This window comes from Corvus cornix, chromosome 1 (genome assembly GCF_000738735.6).
Source record: "Corvus cornix cornix isolate S_Up_H32 chromosome 1, ASM73873v5, whole genome shotgun sequence".
Classification (NCBI taxonomy): domain Eukaryota; kingdom Metazoa; phylum Chordata; class Aves; order Passeriformes; family Corvidae; genus Corvus; species Corvus cornix.
The window spans coordinates 78,365,383-78,384,519 of NC_046332.1; the positions used below are offsets into that span (position 1 = coordinate 78,365,383).

The 19,137-nt window shown below is 37.8% G+C and overlaps 1 protein-coding gene across 3 annotated transcripts in view; it reads left to right on the top strand.

The window, feature by feature from the left end:
• Positions 1 to 19,137, top strand: part of UBAC2 (UBA domain containing 2) — an 89,578-nt gene that overhangs the window by 59,540 nt on the left and 10,901 nt on the right. For all 3 annotated transcript variants that reach the window (XM_039560474.1, XM_039560577.1, XM_019282902.3), the window contains 2 exons: positions 242 to 289; positions 10,894 to 11,139. In XM_039560474.1, the coding sequence (XP_039416408.1) occupies positions 242 to 289; positions 10,894 to 11,139 (294 nt within the window). The remainder of the gene's footprint in view (positions 1 to 241; positions 290 to 10,893; positions 11,140 to 19,137) is intronic.

Genomic DNA, 19,137 nt, shown 5'->3' on the forward strand with positions numbered 1-19,137 from the left:
ATATGAAAATAAAATGTATTGTTCTGTAGAAGGGGAGCAATTGTTGGATCCCTGTGTTTTTTCCACTTTGCTGCTTCTGGAATACTTTTTTTTAATGTTAAACTGAATTTTAACAGAGGTAAAAGTCTGATGTCTTCCGTTGTCATGATGAGTGCATAGCCTATATTATATTGCAGCTTAGTAGTTCATATAGCAATAACTTTGTAAAATAAAAATTTAAATCCCTGCTCTTGTCTTCTAGCTCTTAACTTCTGGTTCCTACATCTGGATTTTAGCCTTAAGTGGATTGGTAAGTCTTACTGTTATAAAAACGGTGTGTTGCTTAAAACACTGTTATGTATGTGATCAGCACAGTATATTTGGACTCAAAATGAACAGAAATTACAAAGTAATATTTTGTGATGGTAAGTAGAAAGTTTTCCTCTTCAACTTAAAAATGTGTAAAGCACTGACTAGCTGGTGATACACTGACAGATGACAAAATTGGTAGTTAATATTTTCAGGGTGCCACTGCTCTCTGTTGCCATGGATATAGCTGTACACCCACAACTATAAATGACATTATTGAGGAAATGGTAGAAATGTGTGCCCTGGGTTGGGGTTTGGTTTTTTCAGTTTTCAGCAAGCCTCAAGCTTTGATTCCAAAACTCAGCTTTTAGTGGCTTTTTCATACTTTGCTGATCTCCTAGGAGATCTGTAGTATAGCTGTTTCTCACAATGACAGTGGCAGTAAGGGTACAAAATCATGTTCATCACATCAGTCAGATAAAGGAGGTGTGGTCTTTTTCCTTTCTTACTCTGTTCTTGATACTAAGGCACTAAGTGCTGAAACAGATGGTGCTAAATCCTTCAGATTATTAGATACTGGTGAGCTTCTCTTAAAATTTTACGAACTTAGACATTAGGAGCTCAGACTGATTTCTTGGCCCAAAAGACTGTAACCTTTTCAGACAGCAAGAGTGCCACCACTTCCAAGGGAGCTCATTACTAAGTTGATGGAGTCCGGAGAACTCAAATTATGTCCTTGCTGCATACTAATTTGAACTCGGGTTGAGCTCAGAGGGAAATGCTGCTACAACTCTGTAGTTTGGTCTCCATTTGCATTCTATTTGCATTGACTGTTGCAAAGTATTCTGTGAATTTGCAGCATAACTAATAACAGGAGTGACAAAACAGCAAATAGTGACATGTTTTCATGATTTGATCTTGCTATAAATATCGATGATAGCAGTGCAGCTAACAAACCAGAATCTGTCTCCGCTGGAAATCAGCCCAAGCCTCTGTGCCCTCCGAAGGATCTGTGACTTCCTCCGAATGCACTACCCTTCCTGTTACTCGGCTGGCTCTTTTAATAGCCCTTCCTTTCAAACAGGTGTTCATTAGAGAGGGAAGGAAAGGAAAGAAATGGAAAGGCATTTTAACTCCCTCTTTCCTGATGACAGAAGCTGTATGTATACTTGGTTATACAGACATATAAAGAACAGCTTAATTTTTGTTTCGTAATATATTATGCAGTTCTTTTTTAATTCTCTTTTAATGTAAAGTTTTATTCTTATGTATAATGAAACTTTCTCAACTTTCTTAATAATCTTTTTTATAAATTAGCATGGTGTTTTTCATTTCAGGTTGACAGTATGTTTTACTTAGGTGTAAATCCACAGGATTAAATTGAGCTACCTCTGTGTCACAGGAAGGCTAAAAAAAATAATTTCAAGTTTTCTTATTGCTTCAGTCAGCATGAATTAAGTCATTGTCAATGATGATGTGTTTTCAGTCTCAAATTTTTTTCCGCAGCAAGCAGAGAGCTGCACTCCACTTTGTAATAAGTGCTGCAATTTCAAAAGAAATTCATGCTAGGAATTTCAGCCTTTTTTTTTTTTTTGTGTAGCATATCTGCCACACTTCTGTGATTAAGAAGTCTCTTTTTCTCCTCTGTTAGAAATTATAGTTTGCCATAAATTTTGAGAAAACTTGATAAAGGAATAAAGTTTCATGATACATTAAATAATCTGAAAAAGGATATGCAACTCTATAAAGGTGTCTTTTAGCACTACAGGTGTAGTTGGTTGATAACGTGTATGTAGAGTGCCAGAAGTTAATAGATTGTCAAATTGATGTTAAGTCCTTCTGACAACCTATGTTGTGTAATTCTTACTACTCTTGACATTTTTCTAGCTTACTAGCTTAGTCTTTGTGGACTCAAATTTTCAGGTATTTGTACAAAAGGGATGAGTAAATGCACTAACACCAGGTCAGATAGCTGTGATATTTAGTTACTAGTTTATTGCCTGTTAGACACTTCACTGTATTTTTAGCACTGAAGATCACTTAGCCACTCAAATGAGTGTATTATGATGCTGTTCTGTAATTTAACTTCTGCTTATGTGGAATATCAAAATGAATGGTGCACAATTTCTAGGATGTTGTCAGTTTCCACTTTGTCTTCACTATGTTCCTGGTTTAGGTTTATTTAAATTCTCACAATCTGTATTTGAACATGACTAAATGGGATCTGACTTTCCAGTTACATCCTTGTATTATTAGTATCATTAATCTTAGTTGTGAATTCCAGGCAGGGTATGGACATACTGAGAATTGTACTGCCTTGAGTTCTTGTTTTCAGTGGTTTTGAGTGATGCCATCATTACAGAAACGTGCAGGTAGGCATTCTTGTAATGTGCCTGGTGATAGGGAATTTTAGACAATTTGTAGTTTTGAAGGCGAATTGTTCTCAGTTGCAAAAATTACAGTTTTGTTATTGGAATACAGGTCTGCTGTGTCTGTCTTTGTGATGAGGTATATCTTGCTAGATCTAATTTTGATGCTGGATCCAGCACAGGAATACACTCTTAAAGGCAGTTTCTTTACTCTCCACATGAAACTGGACAATCAGCTATTGTACTTTTGGTATGTCAGTTGTTGGTATGTTGTATAAAACATGCTGTTTAAATACATGATGCCTATTTATAAGGAAGAGAGAATTTAAGAAGTAGAGTTAAAGAAAATCGCAAATCTGATGTAATCAGTAATCTGTAATGTTCTTACGATTGATAAGACTAATTTAATTTCTTGTGATTTATTTTGCCAGGAATATATGATGCCTGGCACATGCAGACCACATTTGTTTCTTATGATAGGAGTTTTTTGGGGTTTGTGTCATAAAATTAGGAAACATATTAGAGATGCCTAAAATTCTAATTCTTTCAGTAGTTGTTTACGGAAGTGCTTCCATGCAGTGCATATCACTCAGTTTAGTGAAGGCCTGAAACAGTTTCTTCACTATTTTTTTCTTTAAAATAATCAAAACAACTTAGGAAGTGGTATTCATGTTTCACTGGATGTATACATCTTTTTTTTTTTCCCCCCACCCCTTTAAAATCTCTTGGATTCCCACTTTACATTTTTCCTTGCTACACTCTTGTAGGATTGAAATTTGAGAGGTGTGTCAAGGCTCAGTCATAGCTAGAGCTCGCCTGCTTAAAGAAGCTCAGGTTGGTCACCAGCAGAAGACATGTCCCACTAAGACATGCAATTCCCTCCACTTTCTAGGATGATGTCATCAGACAGATCACATGCCATGGGTTTTTCTGAGTAGCTTAGGGCTGTACTTCGTGGGGGAAGGTATCTTTCAGGCTCTTTCTTTGATTTTAGTGTTGTAGCTTTTCTTCTTATCTAGTATTGGTTTTTTACTTGTTTGCAAGATGACCTGCACTGCATAAAGTTCAAAATTTGGAACCCACCAAGTCTACTGTGAGCTGCCTTGAATTTATGTAGAGTTTAGTTCAAACCTTAGGAAACTGAAATTGAAAAGTTTCTGAAACCCTGCTTGACTTGCAGATTTCACTAAGCTGAATGCAACAGTTTTCTTCATTGTTGCTGTGCTACACTGGAATTTACTTTTCTCAGATTGTATGAAAAGTTGCACTTTTTATATTTAGACATTGGAAAACATAGGGCATCTGTAATTTAGAGCTTGTACTTTAATGGCTTAAGGTTAAGATAGAAAGTTCAGATGGTGTTGAAGGCATGGTTTTAATTTCAGTTCTGTTTTTTTGAGTACATTAGTTATTATTCATAATTTTGAAGTGGCTAACTTAGTTTTACATAGACTATGGATATCTGCTCTTAAATGCTCCCAAGTGTACTTGGATTGTACTTTTGGGTTCTATTTGTTAAGAACTTTATCCATTCTTTCTGTTAGTTATTCATCCAGCTGAGGTGTTTCTGTATAGTGAATTCATGTCCTTTAGAATTGGCATTTATAGGATAAAATGTGATTCAGCTGGGGAGCAAAATAATTAAACCAGACTTTCATTGTTTTAGTTCTTGTCTTAAAAATAACATTATGTAGTTAATACCTGATCAGACCTAGGAATCACTGATTTTTGTGTTGTTTTTCTTCCTCTTTCACATCTTTCTTGAGTGATTGTGAACAATTCATGCTGAATTTTTTATTGTTTTAAAAAATGTTTTAAAAGGAATGTAGAAGCATTTGTATTACCCCACAGTATGGTGTTCATATTTAAGTTATCATCCCTTCTACATAATTAAAATTAGTATTAAATATGTACTTTCTCAAAGAGAGTCTTTGGTCAGAGTCTGTTAATGTATGCAGTTACCTCCACATTCATGTCCTGCTGTGCATTGTCCTTCATCCTCCAGTTAGTCTGGATATCCTTCAGTCATCCATGTTTAGTCTCATGTAGGTCTTTGGTCAAAGTATGATATTTCTTGGACTCTTTGTAACTGTGATTATAAGTGGATTCAGGTAAATGTTAGTTAAATGTTTGATCTAGTTAACTTCTGAATATTTGACATTGGTGTTACAGTATAAATATCAGTAGTATTGCTAATATCAGTGAGACTACCCACTCACTAAAAATTCTGCCTTTGCTTAAGTACTTACCTAAGTAAAACCATGTGTTTTGTGTGTAACTGATGTGATTCCCCTTTCCTGATAGAACTACCTACCAAAGAGCAAATACTCAGTTCACAGAATCACTGAGGGTAACATCTGGTCCAACCCTCCCTGCTCAGGCCGGGCAACCCAGAACAGCTTGCCCCGGGACCATGTTCTGATGGTTTTTGAGTATCTCCAAGGATGGAGACTCTACCACCTCGCTGGGCAACCTGTGCTAGTGTTCAATCAACCTCACAGTGAAAAAGTGTTTCCTGATCTTCAGAGGGAGCCTCCCATGTTTCAGTTTGCACCCATTGCCTCTGTTCCTGTTGCTGGGAACCACTGAGAAAAGCCTGGTTTCATCTTCTTCATTTCCCTTCAGGCATTTCTTTACTTCGATAAAATCCCTCTGGGCCTTCTCCAGGCCAGACAGTCCCACTTCCCTCAGCCTCTCCTCGTGTGAAAGATGCTCCCAGTCCTTTGGTCATCTTTGTGGCCTTGCACTGGACTTGCTCCAGCAAGTCCATGTCTCCTGTGCCAGGGAATGCAGAACTGACCTAAGTACCCAGCTGCAACCTCAGCAGTGCATAGCTTGTGAAGTGCATAGCCTGAAATAAGAAATGGAAAAGCAACAGAGGAACAAAGGTTACAAAATGAAAAAGAAGCATAGTCTGTCTGTCTGCTAACTTCATGACACACGCAGATATCCACATGTACATTAACACATGCTGAATCCTGCCCAAAACTAATGTGAAATATTTGTGTGGACAATGCTCAGTGGTCAGCTGACTGACTGTAAGTTACTTATCTGAGTGCCACTACATTCTACTGACTTTATTGTCTTAATGATGTTAACACATGATAACTGACTAAGCTACCAGCACTTATTCCTGCATCAGTTAACACATCTGAGAAAAAAAGGAGTTGATTCATCTGGAGTACAGGGGGATATTGGTTTGGAAGTGAGGTTTTAATTGTCTGGGGAGGAGGGAGATGCAGATATTTCCAACTCTGGAAGGAAGTAGTGAGAAAGGAAGGGAAAAGGTAATAATGTGTCATAAGATACTTTGTCTTTTATATCTGTGGCTTCTAAGATCCTGTAGAAAAATGGCTATTGGTTTTTCAGTTTGTATTTCACTTCTAAATTTCTCTCTTTGATCTGAGAGTTTCTGTGTCCAAAATACGGTCTATTTGGTCAGCTATGCCAACTGGTTCATTAGGAATTAGATTGTTCTATGAACATTTGCTTTTTTGGCAGCAATGTTACCCTTTTTCAGAGAGGGAATCCATGAGAGTAATTCAGCTGTGTGTGTACTTTGGAGACATCTGCCAAAGGATGAGTTACATCCTGAGTGCCCATTTTTCTCTATTGACTATGAAACCAACTTTAAACAACCAGCTCATAAGTAGGCTTTTAAATTACAGATCTCTATGTTGGGTTAGATTAATCAAATCCTGATCTTTTAATTGAAGAGATCTGGTTAACAACATGATAATGATCACCTGCAGAACGCTGGCAAAGACCAAGGGAACCTATGCTTAGGACTGTGCTGAAATGGCAGTACAGTCGTGCTTGCACATACACAATGTTTTTTAGCTGATAATGATTCCATCTGACCAATGAAGCATTGAGGAACTCTAAAGAAAAAAGTTTCAAGGTATCTGGAAAATTTATGAGCCCAGTCAACTGGAAACAAAATTGAAGAGAAATATTTTAGTATCATTATAATCTTATTTTTCTCTCAAAGTAACTATTGCAAAAGGCTGTTTATAGTATTTGCAACAATTTCCAAAAAGGAAACCCAAACAGAATAATCTGTTACAATTGTAACAGAAGTTGAAAATATATGTGTAGTGGGTTTATTTGTTGGGTAGTTGTTTCTTGGGTGGGTTTCACACAATCCATTTTGGTTTGATAAATGCTTTCTTTAATGAAGATAAATACAGGATTCTGACACAAACTTAAGCCCATGTTTTGATTCTAGTTGTATAGAATTCAGAACATACTAAGGATTAAGCAGATAAAATAGGTATATAAATGTCATTTCACCTTAAGAAAACTATTTGCTCTTCATTTGTTGGTATCTGAAAATAGCCAAGTCTTGAGTACATATGATTAATATATTTACGTTTTTCAGAACAAAATAATTGAGTATTTGCTGTCAAGTTCTGTTAGGCAAAATAATTTTCAACATCATTTTCTACACCAGTCTACTTTTTTTCTGTTTGATTTCCTTTTTTTGGTGTTAATCAAGTACAGTGAATTTAAATTTTAAATACTACTCCAGCTACTCGTGGAGCATATGTCTCTTTGCCATGTAAAATACTCGAGACCTTCCATGTTTGGTTTACCTTATGTGCAGAGAAACTACAGCTACTTCCTTTTTCTTAAAAGTGTACAACTTTGGAAGGACATGAGGGAAGGGGAGGGGAAGTTAGGCTTTCTATGGGGGCAGGAGGAGGTTAGGAAACTTCATATGAAGAACCAATAGTAAGCCAAGGTGTTAAGAAAGTGAAAATATATAAGCACACTTTTTTTCTGCAGTGTGCCAGAGAGTTTCCAGCATTCTCCATTTCCTCTGCTTAGCACTATGCCACATGCAATATGGTGGATGATGCTGTGACTAACAGAAAACCATATAAGGTATAAGATGAACCTTATGTTGCCAGCCACAAATTCTCCATTCTAACAGTGTGAACATAACCACAACGTCTTTCTGTGGTGACTTTTGGAGGCTAAAATACAGTAGAGGCTCCTCAGTTTGGGAGAAGTAGCCCTTTAATCTGATGTCTGGTGCTGAAATTGGGATATAATGAGATCGTTTTATCTTCCTTGAATAAACAGTGTTGCTTTGCTTTCTTAAACACTAGAAATTCACTCAATGTCAGTAACAAAAATGGTGTAAAAAGTTGCTTTATACTTTGTCAAAGCTTGTGTTTTTTAAAATGATATCAAGTTCTGCATATGAACCAGCTAAAGAGGAAGTTCTTTGGAAATACTTGACATTAAGATGAGAGTATGACACTGAGCCAGTCTGAATCACAAGACCTATTTTAACTACAAATATCTCCATTCTGGGTTTATTGGAAATATAGAAATAGCTATCTTGTCCTCACTAGGTGAAACTTACTGAAAATTTGTTTTAAGTGACCACAGCGTTTCAAAGTTTCTTATACTTCCATATAATATCTCTTCGTTTTAGCATGTCAGTAAACTTCTAGCTATATAAAGCCTTTTCTTCCTATTAAATGCTCTGGGATGACTTGCTAAAAGGATATATATAAATATAACTGCCTAAAAGGAGGTTTTAATGAGGTGGGGGTCAGTCTCTTTTTCCAAGTAAGATAAATGGAAATGTCCTTTAAGTTGAGACAGGGGCAGGTTTAGGTTGAGTATTAGGAAAAATTACTCACCAAACTTGGTCAAGCACTGGAATAGGCTGCCTAGGGCAAAAAGAGGTTAACTCACCATCTCTATAGGTCTTTAAAAGACATGTAGATGTGACACTTAAAGACATGGTGGACTTGGCACTGCTGGGTTAACAACTGGACTTGATGATCTTAAAGCTCTTTTCCAACCTAAATGATTCTATGACTAGCCATCTCAGCTAAGGAAAATGCAAGAATGCTTTTACTGATGCAGCTGCTAATTGGTGCTTGCAGTACACCTTCCCTTCTGAGACAAACAAGTTCCAAAGTACTGACACCAAAGATATGCTGCTGTTATCTCATTGCTCAATTTTCTATCATGAGTTGATAAAAGAATGATTGTGTTTGTGGTTAATATGTTCAGACATGTGTCAAGATTTGTCATATATTCAGGGAGATGCGGATTTTCCTATCACCACTTGCTTTGTTTTGTTCTTGTGACTTTTTGAACCTGTTCAAGATTTTTGTAAACAGTAGACCTTTTCAAAGGTGGTAAGAGAGAGCGGAGATGAGTATCTAGGAGGGACATTTGAAAGCAGTGAGGGAATGCTGGTGTGATGTTGGACAAAGTATTTTGAGTGGGACTTCTTACCCTGTTAACACCTGTACAATTAGGTGTGCAGAATCCCTGGAACGAAAGAGGGCTCATGGCTCCACAGCGTAATGATGCTCCCTACACCTAACAAGGTGGGAGGAAGGAAGAGAACTTATAGGCTCTGGTGCTGCTCGAGCGTTTTGCGTTGAAGAAAACATCAGATTAAATGTATCTGTAATATTTGCAGTGTGGTTCTCGCTCCCCAAAAAACTGCTTTCTCAGTTACTGTACAATGTAGGTTTTCTTGAGTGAGGAGTCTATCTACGTCACTCGCTCAGGACCAGGGCGTTAGCTTCTGAGAGACCTTCTTGCTAGGCAGATACCTCAAGTACTACATACCAAAAGCAGGTGAATTGCAGGAGTGGTATGAATTTTCTTCCTCTTATCCTTTGGCAATTATAGCTATATCTTAGTTTCCAGTTGATGTGCACAGGTTTTAGTCATGAATTTACAGTCATCTGGAACAGTTTCACTAGAGCTGAGGAAAGACTATCTGAGGTCATGAAAAAGCTTCTGTGACAGTGCCCTGTCCAGTTAGGACCTTCCTTTGAATACCGAAAATTTTTGTTAAAGGCAGCCTTCACTCTGATGTGATTATGGCCCTCATAGCATTTACCTCCTTTCTCAAAGCATGGCTGAAAGACTGAAGAGGGTAAGGGTAGTTTAAAGCTGTTCTTTCTCATTTTAGAATGGCCTGTGCTTGGTGTTACATTCACCCCTGCGTCATAAAATGAAAGTATAATAAAACAAAATCATTGTTTCCCAAAGTAGAATGTGGTTTTGCTAAAAGTCTCACTACCTCATTGGATATTTAACCTTTTAAATAATATGAAAAATACCCCCTCTCCCAAAGAATGCTGCTTTTTCCTATACTGTCTCTCCGGTATACTCATCAATGCATTTAGTGTGTTTATACAAATGTCAGTGAGATACAACAAATAGCCCCAAATAAATAAATACTTCGGATGCAGAGTTTCTACATTGATTTTAGCAAAATTGCATTTCTGGGGTATGTTTACAGATTTTTGAGGTTCAGATCTCTTCCTGTTCATTTCACTGTGCTGTCGCAGCATAATTTTTGTGGCATAACAGACAATAAAGGGTCACAAATGCTGAAATGTGGCATAAAGCAGAATGCAAATGGAACCTCTTTGGGCTCAAGTGCTGCGGCTTCACAATGACATTCAAAATAATGGCTGAGTGATGACTGTAAATCCATTTATGGGGCACATGAATTTCTCTTTCTCCTGCTAAATCTGAAATGAAATCAAGCCTCAAGGCAAGCACAAACACAGCAAATGGGATTTTTTCTAATGGGTAGGAGAAGTGCCTCACAAAAACTGGCTTTTTCAGTATCACAGTTTTTAATGAATTGTTTTTTAAACATTTTTTTTTCCTCCTGTAAGGTAGATGGGCTCCTTTTGGAATAAGTCTGTGCATAGTCTTAGATTTAACTTCAATTCTGCTTGTTTACTTTTATTTTTACTAGAAGGAGAGACTCGGGTGATGGGGACAGAAGCCTTAAGGGGGTTTGGGTTTTTTTGAAGAAGTGTTTACAGTACTTCAGCATCCTCAAGAGCAGTCTTAATCTTCTCAGGTCAGCATGCAGCATACCCTGACCAGCTCTTTTACTAGAAATTAAAATTTTATTTGAATTTTGACCAGTTTTAGAAAGGGTCACTTGGCTTGGGCTCAAATTCTGAAACAAACAAAAAACCCCATGCAACTTTATGAGTCACAGGCAATGTACCACACAGATTTTAAAAAGCAATAGTTTGTAGTTGTAGGGAAGTAAAGAAATCCCCTGTTCGTTCTCTGATTCTTGACTGAGAACAGTGAGTAAATACAGTAAAAGTGCTTTAAAAACCAGAAAGACCAACTGTTACCTGCAGCCAAATTCAAAGTAAATGTGGTGTATTTAAGTTCTTTGGTTTTCAGGGTTTTTTTAACATTTCATTTTTGATTTCAGCTTTCTGGGATTTGCTACAATAGCAGTATCTTAAAAGTTCATCAAATTCTTTGTGTACCCAGATGGGTAGCAAAGATATTTTCTTGGACTCTTGAACCAGTCTTCTCATCTTCGGAACCAACAAATGAAGTTCGAGTGGGAATGGGAGCAACAGTTGACATCCAGAGGCAGCAGAGGATGGAGTTACTGGATCGTCAAATCATGATGTCTCAGGTTGCCCAAATGAGGCGGCAAAGACAGCAGCAGGTATTGCTATACATTCTTTAAGGATTATATTGTTATAAGAAATATACTTCTTTGGTTCATAGATGTTGCATTGTTCCTGTTTCTTAAAAAGAATGTATTTTAAAATCTTTCTTCATCTTTCATACACTGTTGTACTGCTGATAGCTGTTTAAGTGGTTTATATAGCTTTATATGTTAAAACTGCTTCACAAGATGTGAGCAGAATGTCAGACAATTTCGTGGGGATATCGTACTCCTGGCGTTCTGTCACCAAAAATGCGGCTGAAGGGTAAAGTGATTGCTTCTTGGTGGTCTTTAATGAAAGACATTGTGTAAAGTTAGGAAATCAAAATGCTCCTGACTCTTCTGAGTATCTGTCTGGTTAGCATCATTTTCAGAGAGGTTGAAAATTTTTTATGGAATTCCTGTATTTGTAGGTGTATAGGTTGTTTCTTAAGGGCAGAAATTAAATTCTCTAACCTGCAGAGGTAAACCACAAGGGACTTGCTGTTTGCCACGTTTAATGCTCTTGGTTTATTTCCTTATTGAACAGAAGAGTCTTTATTTTCTCTGTTTTATACAAACCAACAAATGCAGATATTCTCAGACTTCGTGTTGCAGGGCAGTAAAACAAGGCAGGTGGTGTCTCAAATCCTGTATCTTAGATGTGTTACTTAGGTGTATATGTTACTAGCAGACAGCACGGGCCTTACCTTGCCATGTGAGAACTTGTATTGCTCATAATTTATTTACAGCCTAGCAATTTCAAGTCTTCAGTGAGTTTTCTTTGCCTGAAACACAGCTCTGTACTGATACATGAGTTCTTCTTGTGTTTGGGATAGTGTAGTGTGAACAGGTATAGCTGTGTTACCCTTAATGCATTACCAGAATTAGAGGTGTGATGGCATAAAGCTTTGACCTGCAACTGGAGTATGAATCTTTGTCTCCAGTCCCTGATAACATCATTCTGGTTTTCTTGTTTCCTTAACATTTCAATATGATGAAATTGTTCCTCAAGCAGGAACTTCTAAACTACTTTTCTCTGTTCCTATTAAAATGCGAATCAGTTTTAACATAAGAACTGAACTAGAAATTACTCAATTCTTGAATGTTGCCATTGTAATAGCAAATGAATTTGAAGTGTATGTTGGGCTACAAGTATCTGGGAAGAATGAAGTCAGGTTTCTTCAGATGTGACAAGGAAGCCGTTTCCAGTTACGAGGGACAGTCTTTCTAATATATCTTTAATTACAAAAAGTGGTAAATAAGTTCAGAACTGTAAATGATAAAAGAACGGTTGATAACATTTTCCTCTCATCGTGTCCTTTCCCTAGGCTATGAACAGTGAAAGTGGAAAAATGTCTTTTCATGTTTGACTTCAAATAGAATTCTTTAAAAAGGTTGGAGGGGTTTGAACATCAGTAAGATGCTTCCCTTTACAAGTTGCTGAAACACTTTCAAGTTACCTTTATGTTCAGCTTTTAACTTGAGCACAGCATTTATTTGACTAGTAGTGCTAATCTGTGAAACCAGCAATCAGAAGGCAATAGGATCAATGTATGAGTGTTTCATAGAGGCTCTTCAGAAAAGGTATGTCATGAAAGTTTTTCACCCACCTGGTGTTTCTTAATGACTCACTCACAGAATTTACTGGTCATCAACTAAATCAGAAAAAGCATCACTCGCAAATGTTGCTGTGTAGTGGTAAAAATGAAAAGCAGACTGTTTTCTGTCTCAAAATAATATTGGAAAAGTTGAAAACCATTTTCTGGATTGCTATACTTGGGCAATTCTTTTGCCTTTAGAGATTTGGCAAGGTGTAATTTGAAGACAGTGGAGCGGAACGGATCATGCTACAGATGAAACGAATTTAGATGATAATTTTACCTGTGGGAGGAAAGGTGATAAAGAGTACAGATCAGTTTCTTAGACAGTTTTTTTGTGGAATTCAAATAATAAAAGTTGTGAAGTACGTCAGTCATCAGATAGGGCTTTGAATTATATTCTGGGTAAATGTGTGGATTTCTGAAGTCCCAGTATGCTGTCTGTACGTAGTGTGCCATGGGTGAGATAAACTAACACTTTCTCTCACACTTTCCACTTTGCTTGGTGAGGGAAGTGAACTTTAACTTTCCTCTGTATGCCATAGTGCAACGATTTTGTTCAGCTGCCTCTTGAGAAGGTGCTCTGCTCATTCCTCCCACTCCTTTACTCTTCAGTTCATCTGTTTGAGAAATGAGACAATGCAGTTTCCCTGGATGTTGGTAGCATTATGGAAGGAGAAGATCAGTGCTTTTAATGGGGCTCCATTGTCTGTGCAATGTTGGCAAACTCCCATAAGGGAGGCCCCTCTCTTAAATAGATGCTTTTTGTAGTAAGTTTATTCTTTGAGTCTTCACAAGAAATTCTGAAGAATGTGAGCCTGACAGATTATGCAAACCAACATAAAAAAATTTAAATTAAAAAAATAAATAAATAAACCAAAAGGGGGGAAAAACTGGGGGAAAAGCCTTTCTCAGAAGTTGTTTATAGTGTACCTCTGTGATACTGATATGTAAATAATTTTTTTTTCCTGCTGTTCACTAAGCCTTTTTATCCAAAGCAGAGTTCACTTTGGATGCTTTCTACAAAATACCAAAAAGCAAGGAACAATCACCCCAGAATTTCTTCGCTGTCAATTCTTTGAGCTTTACCTTTCCCAGTCTTTTTCTAGCTGAAATGTTCTGGTCTGGAGGAACCTGAAGCATGGAACTGCATGTGTGGGTGCTGGGTTGTCAAACACCTGTGACTTCGATGAGTAGATTGAGTGTGTGGTAGAATTTGAAAATAAACCCACCAAGTTCATTACTTGATGTACTTCATTTTAGCTCTCAAATACTCAGTGGCACTGTGTCTGAATATGTTGCTAGAAACTGTGACATTGATAGTTTCTCAGGGGAGTGTGGTTAAATGGTGACTGGTTTTTGTGTTGGTTTCTAGCTGCTGTGGATACAGCCCTTAAACACGTCATAGTGTTCATCTAGAAAACTTTCTAGATCTTACTGTGTTCTTTGTTTTCTCCTGTGGATATTGCTGAGAAATTATGATCTTGTCCCAAATGAATTACTTAGCATCACCTACATTCACCTTTAAAGGCAGTGGAATAAAATGTGTGCCGTATGTATTCATTCTCTAAAAAAATACTAGCTTGCCATTTTGTTACTGCTTTTAAAACTTCACTTTCTTAGTTCTTTTCTTTCACACTCTTTTGTGTGTCCTACTTTGTAAATAGTTTGTCCTGTTTTTCTTTTTTTCCCATTATCTGATCTCCTGTTTCCCTTCACACTGTCACATTTTCATTCCCCACTATGCCATTTTCCTCCCACGTTTTTGTCACCTCTTTACCTTCACCTCTCTTGTTTCCTATACTTTGTATTTGCTCCTATACAAAATGCTTCTTCACTTTGGGGGAAGTTCTCTCCCGCCATGTCTTACCACCAGTAATCATTTGATATTTTATCCTTTTGACACTGAAATATTGATAAAAATTTTGGTCTTCCTCTCCTGATGTTTCTATTTCTAGGTCTCTTTCATTTCCCAGCATTTTTCTAAAGTTTATCTTTCTGTAACCCAAATAAAACCCTGATGGGAAAAGGGAAGCAACTGCTGCATCTGTGCACCAGTGTGGGTATCAAGGAGTCAACTTGACTTTCACTTCCCATTGAGAATCTTGGAGGGAGGCTGGCAGATACCCAAATTGCGAATAGATAGGGAAGATTCCGTGCCTAGGTGGTATTGGCTACACTGATGTCACTACAGTTATGTGGAAGGTGGTAGAAGTGCCTTCTGTTGGCACTAAATACAACTTCTTTGAGCACTCCTACCTGTGCCCATTTGGGATGGATGGTGTATCAACGTCAGTCCCTTCATCTTGAAAAAATGGGGTTTTTCTCCCCAGAGCATTTTTGCTGAGCATATTAAAGACATGGTATTGCCTTCTTCTTGGCTTCTCTTAAGTGTCTTGGGTCAGGGAAGAGCTTCGCCAGGTTGCTCCAGACTGCAGCAAACCTACAGCCACATATGAAAATCTTCATTTCACTAGCTCTCTTTCTACCCTATAGTCCACTTAAAGCTTATGTTTTCTTTTCCTTCCTGTCTTTTTGTTCTTCTCTTCCAGCTGCCGCTAATTTTCACTGAGGCCAGACTCTCCTTAGATTCATACCACATGGTATCTCATATGTATATCTCATCTTCATCATATAGGAGATTCTGCTGCTTGAAAAGACTTGTCTCCTATAACAAAGGGACTTCCTCTAATTGTTCATTTATTAGATGTCTTTCTCCTGGGACACTGGAGACATGTTCTGTGGGGAGGCACACTGAGTGTCTTTATTGTTATGGGGAGCCTCATATCCTGAGCGATTTGCAAGTTTCATCTTTTATCAACTAAGGACTGTGAGACTAGATTGGTAATTTACCTTCTGGTTATATCTAAGCAATAAACTCCTGACCTTGGAAAAATAATAGATTAGTGGAGCAAAGATTTTCCTGGCTCAAGAATTCTTCCTCAGGAATGTTATCCTCATTCATGATGGTAGAAAAAAAATCCCCCAGTGAATATGCTTCCAGACAGTTCAATTCTGCTTTCTCAAAGTGAAGAACCAGACTCAGGCATATTCTTTAGCTCTCCTACTGGCATTTCAATGAGGTGGCACTTCAATGAAGTCTTCTTGAATAACTTCACAAGTCTAAGTACCAACAAGAAGTCCTTCAAACAGGTATTTTGAACCGTGAAGACCTTCTGCAACCTTTATACATTGCCAAGTCCATGAAAACCCTTGCTCTCACAGCCAGGACTTTGGATGGAAGCAGCTATTCCATTTTGTTCCACAAATGTATGTATCATTGTCAGGAAGGAAACTACCAGACTGGCTTACCTGAATAAATGAGTGAGACTTTCAACTGAGTGTCACACAGTCTTTTTCTCTAATTACGTTTCCATTCCAATCAGTCTGTGTTACCTAAGGCTTCTTTGGGGTTTTCTGACACATTTGAATAGAAGCTGCCTTTAGCAACACTTCCATAAACCCCAAAGACAATGATACGTAGGGTACCAATAGGATAAAAAAGCTTTTGTGCCCAGACTCATGGGATGTGTGTGCACAGGATTTGATATCATATTTGTAAAGAATTGTATTAAGCAGTAAGTGATTTACAGATTCATTTCAGTCCATGAATGAAGCTTGTATGCTGCAGCAATAATCACTGTGGCTAAATTTAGACTCAGTATTCCATCACTCTTCCTTTCCTCTGCATGCCAGTGTACACATGTTGACATATTTTGAAATAACAGACAGCTTCCATTTTTATAGAGAAAACAATATTTTCCTTCAGACCTGTGTCTTGAGCTCATCCTTTGCTTTTTTTGCACTCTGCTGACATTTTCAAGCCTTGATTATTCTCTGTAATTGTTTAATACTATTTTCTTTGTGTTGAAAATAAACTTGGATTTATTTCAAGCATTTATTTGGTGTAAAAACTGCATATGCTACTGATGTTGGCATGCCGAAACTCTGGTTTTTAACTGTTCCATGTTAATAATGTATTTGCAGCAACCGATAACCCACTGCTATTCTGGATTATTTTGCTGTATAACTTTTTCCATGGATTCTAGGTGTGAAATTAAAAACATTGAATTTCCAGAGTCCTGATCCAGGTAATGAGCAGTTTATGACTATTTCCTCTACAGACTACCACAGAAACTTCAGGTTTCTGTCTTTTTTTATGGAAGTTGGCCATTCCACGAGCTGACAGACAGCAGAGCTAACAGACACTAGTGCAAGTAGAATAAGCTGAGTGTGTCTCATTAACAGCCAGCTGTCTCAATCACAAGATTGACTTTATCTCCTACTCATTAGTAGCACCCTGCTCATATATTGAACAATCCTTTTTTCTCTTGGACTGGAATTATGAAATTATCTTTCTTTCTGAGTCAACTTTTGAGCTATAGCCTATGAATTTGGATTAATATTTGTAATCAGCTTCCCTAGAGAAGCAGTGGTTGGACAACTTTCTAGAGCAAAACACTGTTTTATTTCAAAGCAAATAATTTGTTTGAGAAATAGAGTATGTTTATTCTCCTATGAGATTGGTCTATATTGCCTTCCTCTGGCAATTTAACTTGAGGCAATTTCTTATAAAAAAGCTCATGGCATACAAACTTCCGCAGGCATTTCCAGAATATTTAATTCACTGTTGTTGGATCAAGTTCTGTTTACAGAAGGCAGGGTTTTTTTAGGTGTACCTGTCCCTTCATTTCTAATAAACATGGGGCAAATAAGGCATCTGTTTTGGGGGCATCTTTTTTTTTTGATTATTGGGTACCAGGGCTTCTGTTGTCCTTGCAATGTGCACTCAGAGAGTCTTGATGGACCATTTGTTCTTCTAGAGTGTCATTTTCTGCAGTATGTAGTAAAAAAGAAGCCTGTGGTTCAGATAGTACGTGGTCCTACTTAACATTCAGGTTTTCTGGTTTGAACTCTGATACTCGCACGTAACAACTGCAAGCTGGTTCCACCCCTTGTTCCTTAATGTGCTGCTGTGGTGGCTTAAGCCCAGCCAGCAACTAAGCACCAAACAGCCACTCACCTCCCCCTGCCACCCTGGTGGAGTGGCGAGGAGAATCAAAACTAGGTTGAGATAAGAGCAGTGTAATAATTGAAAAGAAGTAAAATATAGTAGTAGTAGTAGTAACAATAGTAATAGTAGTAGTAGTAATAATAATAATAAAAAGAAATACAAACCAAACAAGTGATGCACAATACAGTTACTCACCACCAGCTGACAGAGGCCAGACCCCATTCCCCAACCTGGACTGGCCTTTTGGTTAACTCCCACAGTTTAGATATTGGGCATGGTGTTCTATGGTGTGGAATGTCCTTTTGTTCAGTTCAGGTCACCTGTCCCAGCTATGCAACCTTCCAGCTTTTTTTTGTTTGCATCGTCACTGGCAGAGCATGAGACACACAAAAAATAGTCCTTGACTTAAGATACATACAGCTTAGCAAACCCCAAAATGTCAGTGTGTTACCAACATTATACTGAATCCAAAACACAGCACTACCAACTACTGAGAAGAAATTAACTCTATCCCAGCTGAAATCAGGACAGATACCTTAAGAGGCACTATAGGTGCAAAGTGCTGCATATGACACCTTGTATATTGACTTTGAGATGTCAACAAATGGAAGCTACTCCTATTTGCAGCCCAAGACAACTGGAACCTTTACATCCCAAAATGGAATGCTGATCTGTTTCCCTATGTCATCACAGACTAGCCTTTTATATAGTCAGGTATGTGTTTATGTAGTATTTTGAAGAATTTGGGTTTGAGTTTCCTCTGTGCCCAGAGTTTGTTATTTCAGCTTGTGAAATCAAAACAATTTTAGAATTCTGATGTCTCACTTTGGTTTCATTCTCTCCTTATTCCTTATTACTCTTTGAAAAGGTTTTTGCACAGGAGGTGAGTGAAGAATTATCTGTCTAATCATCATGCTTTAATACCAGTTCAGTGTCACTAGTCCACATCCAAAGAGCCATGTGATAAGAATTAGAACTGTTTTGTGCAAAATGTCTAAAACAGAGCTGAAATTATTTCTTCAAGTACAGACTCCATGTTCATGCTGGTGGACCTGCCTTCAGCATTTGGAACACTGGACACCCCCAGTGTCATGCCAGTGCTGAAATCCCTTCCATTGTCTCTCAGGCAGCTTCAGGAGCCAGATTAAGGTGTTCCTTCTAGATTTCAAAGGAAATACTGATCAAGCTTCAGAAAAGACCACATGTGGATTTCTGAACTTCTGTGACACATGAGCTCCTCAGGGACAATGCAGGCATCAAAGTTCAGGATGGAGAAAATAAGAGCTGGAGACAGAGCCTTTTGGCTGAATAGACTTGTCTGTAGGATAAATTTCCAGAGAAATTAGAATATCATTAGAAATTGCTGGAGTGCTTTACTTGGTGAAAAATTCTTTCCGTCAT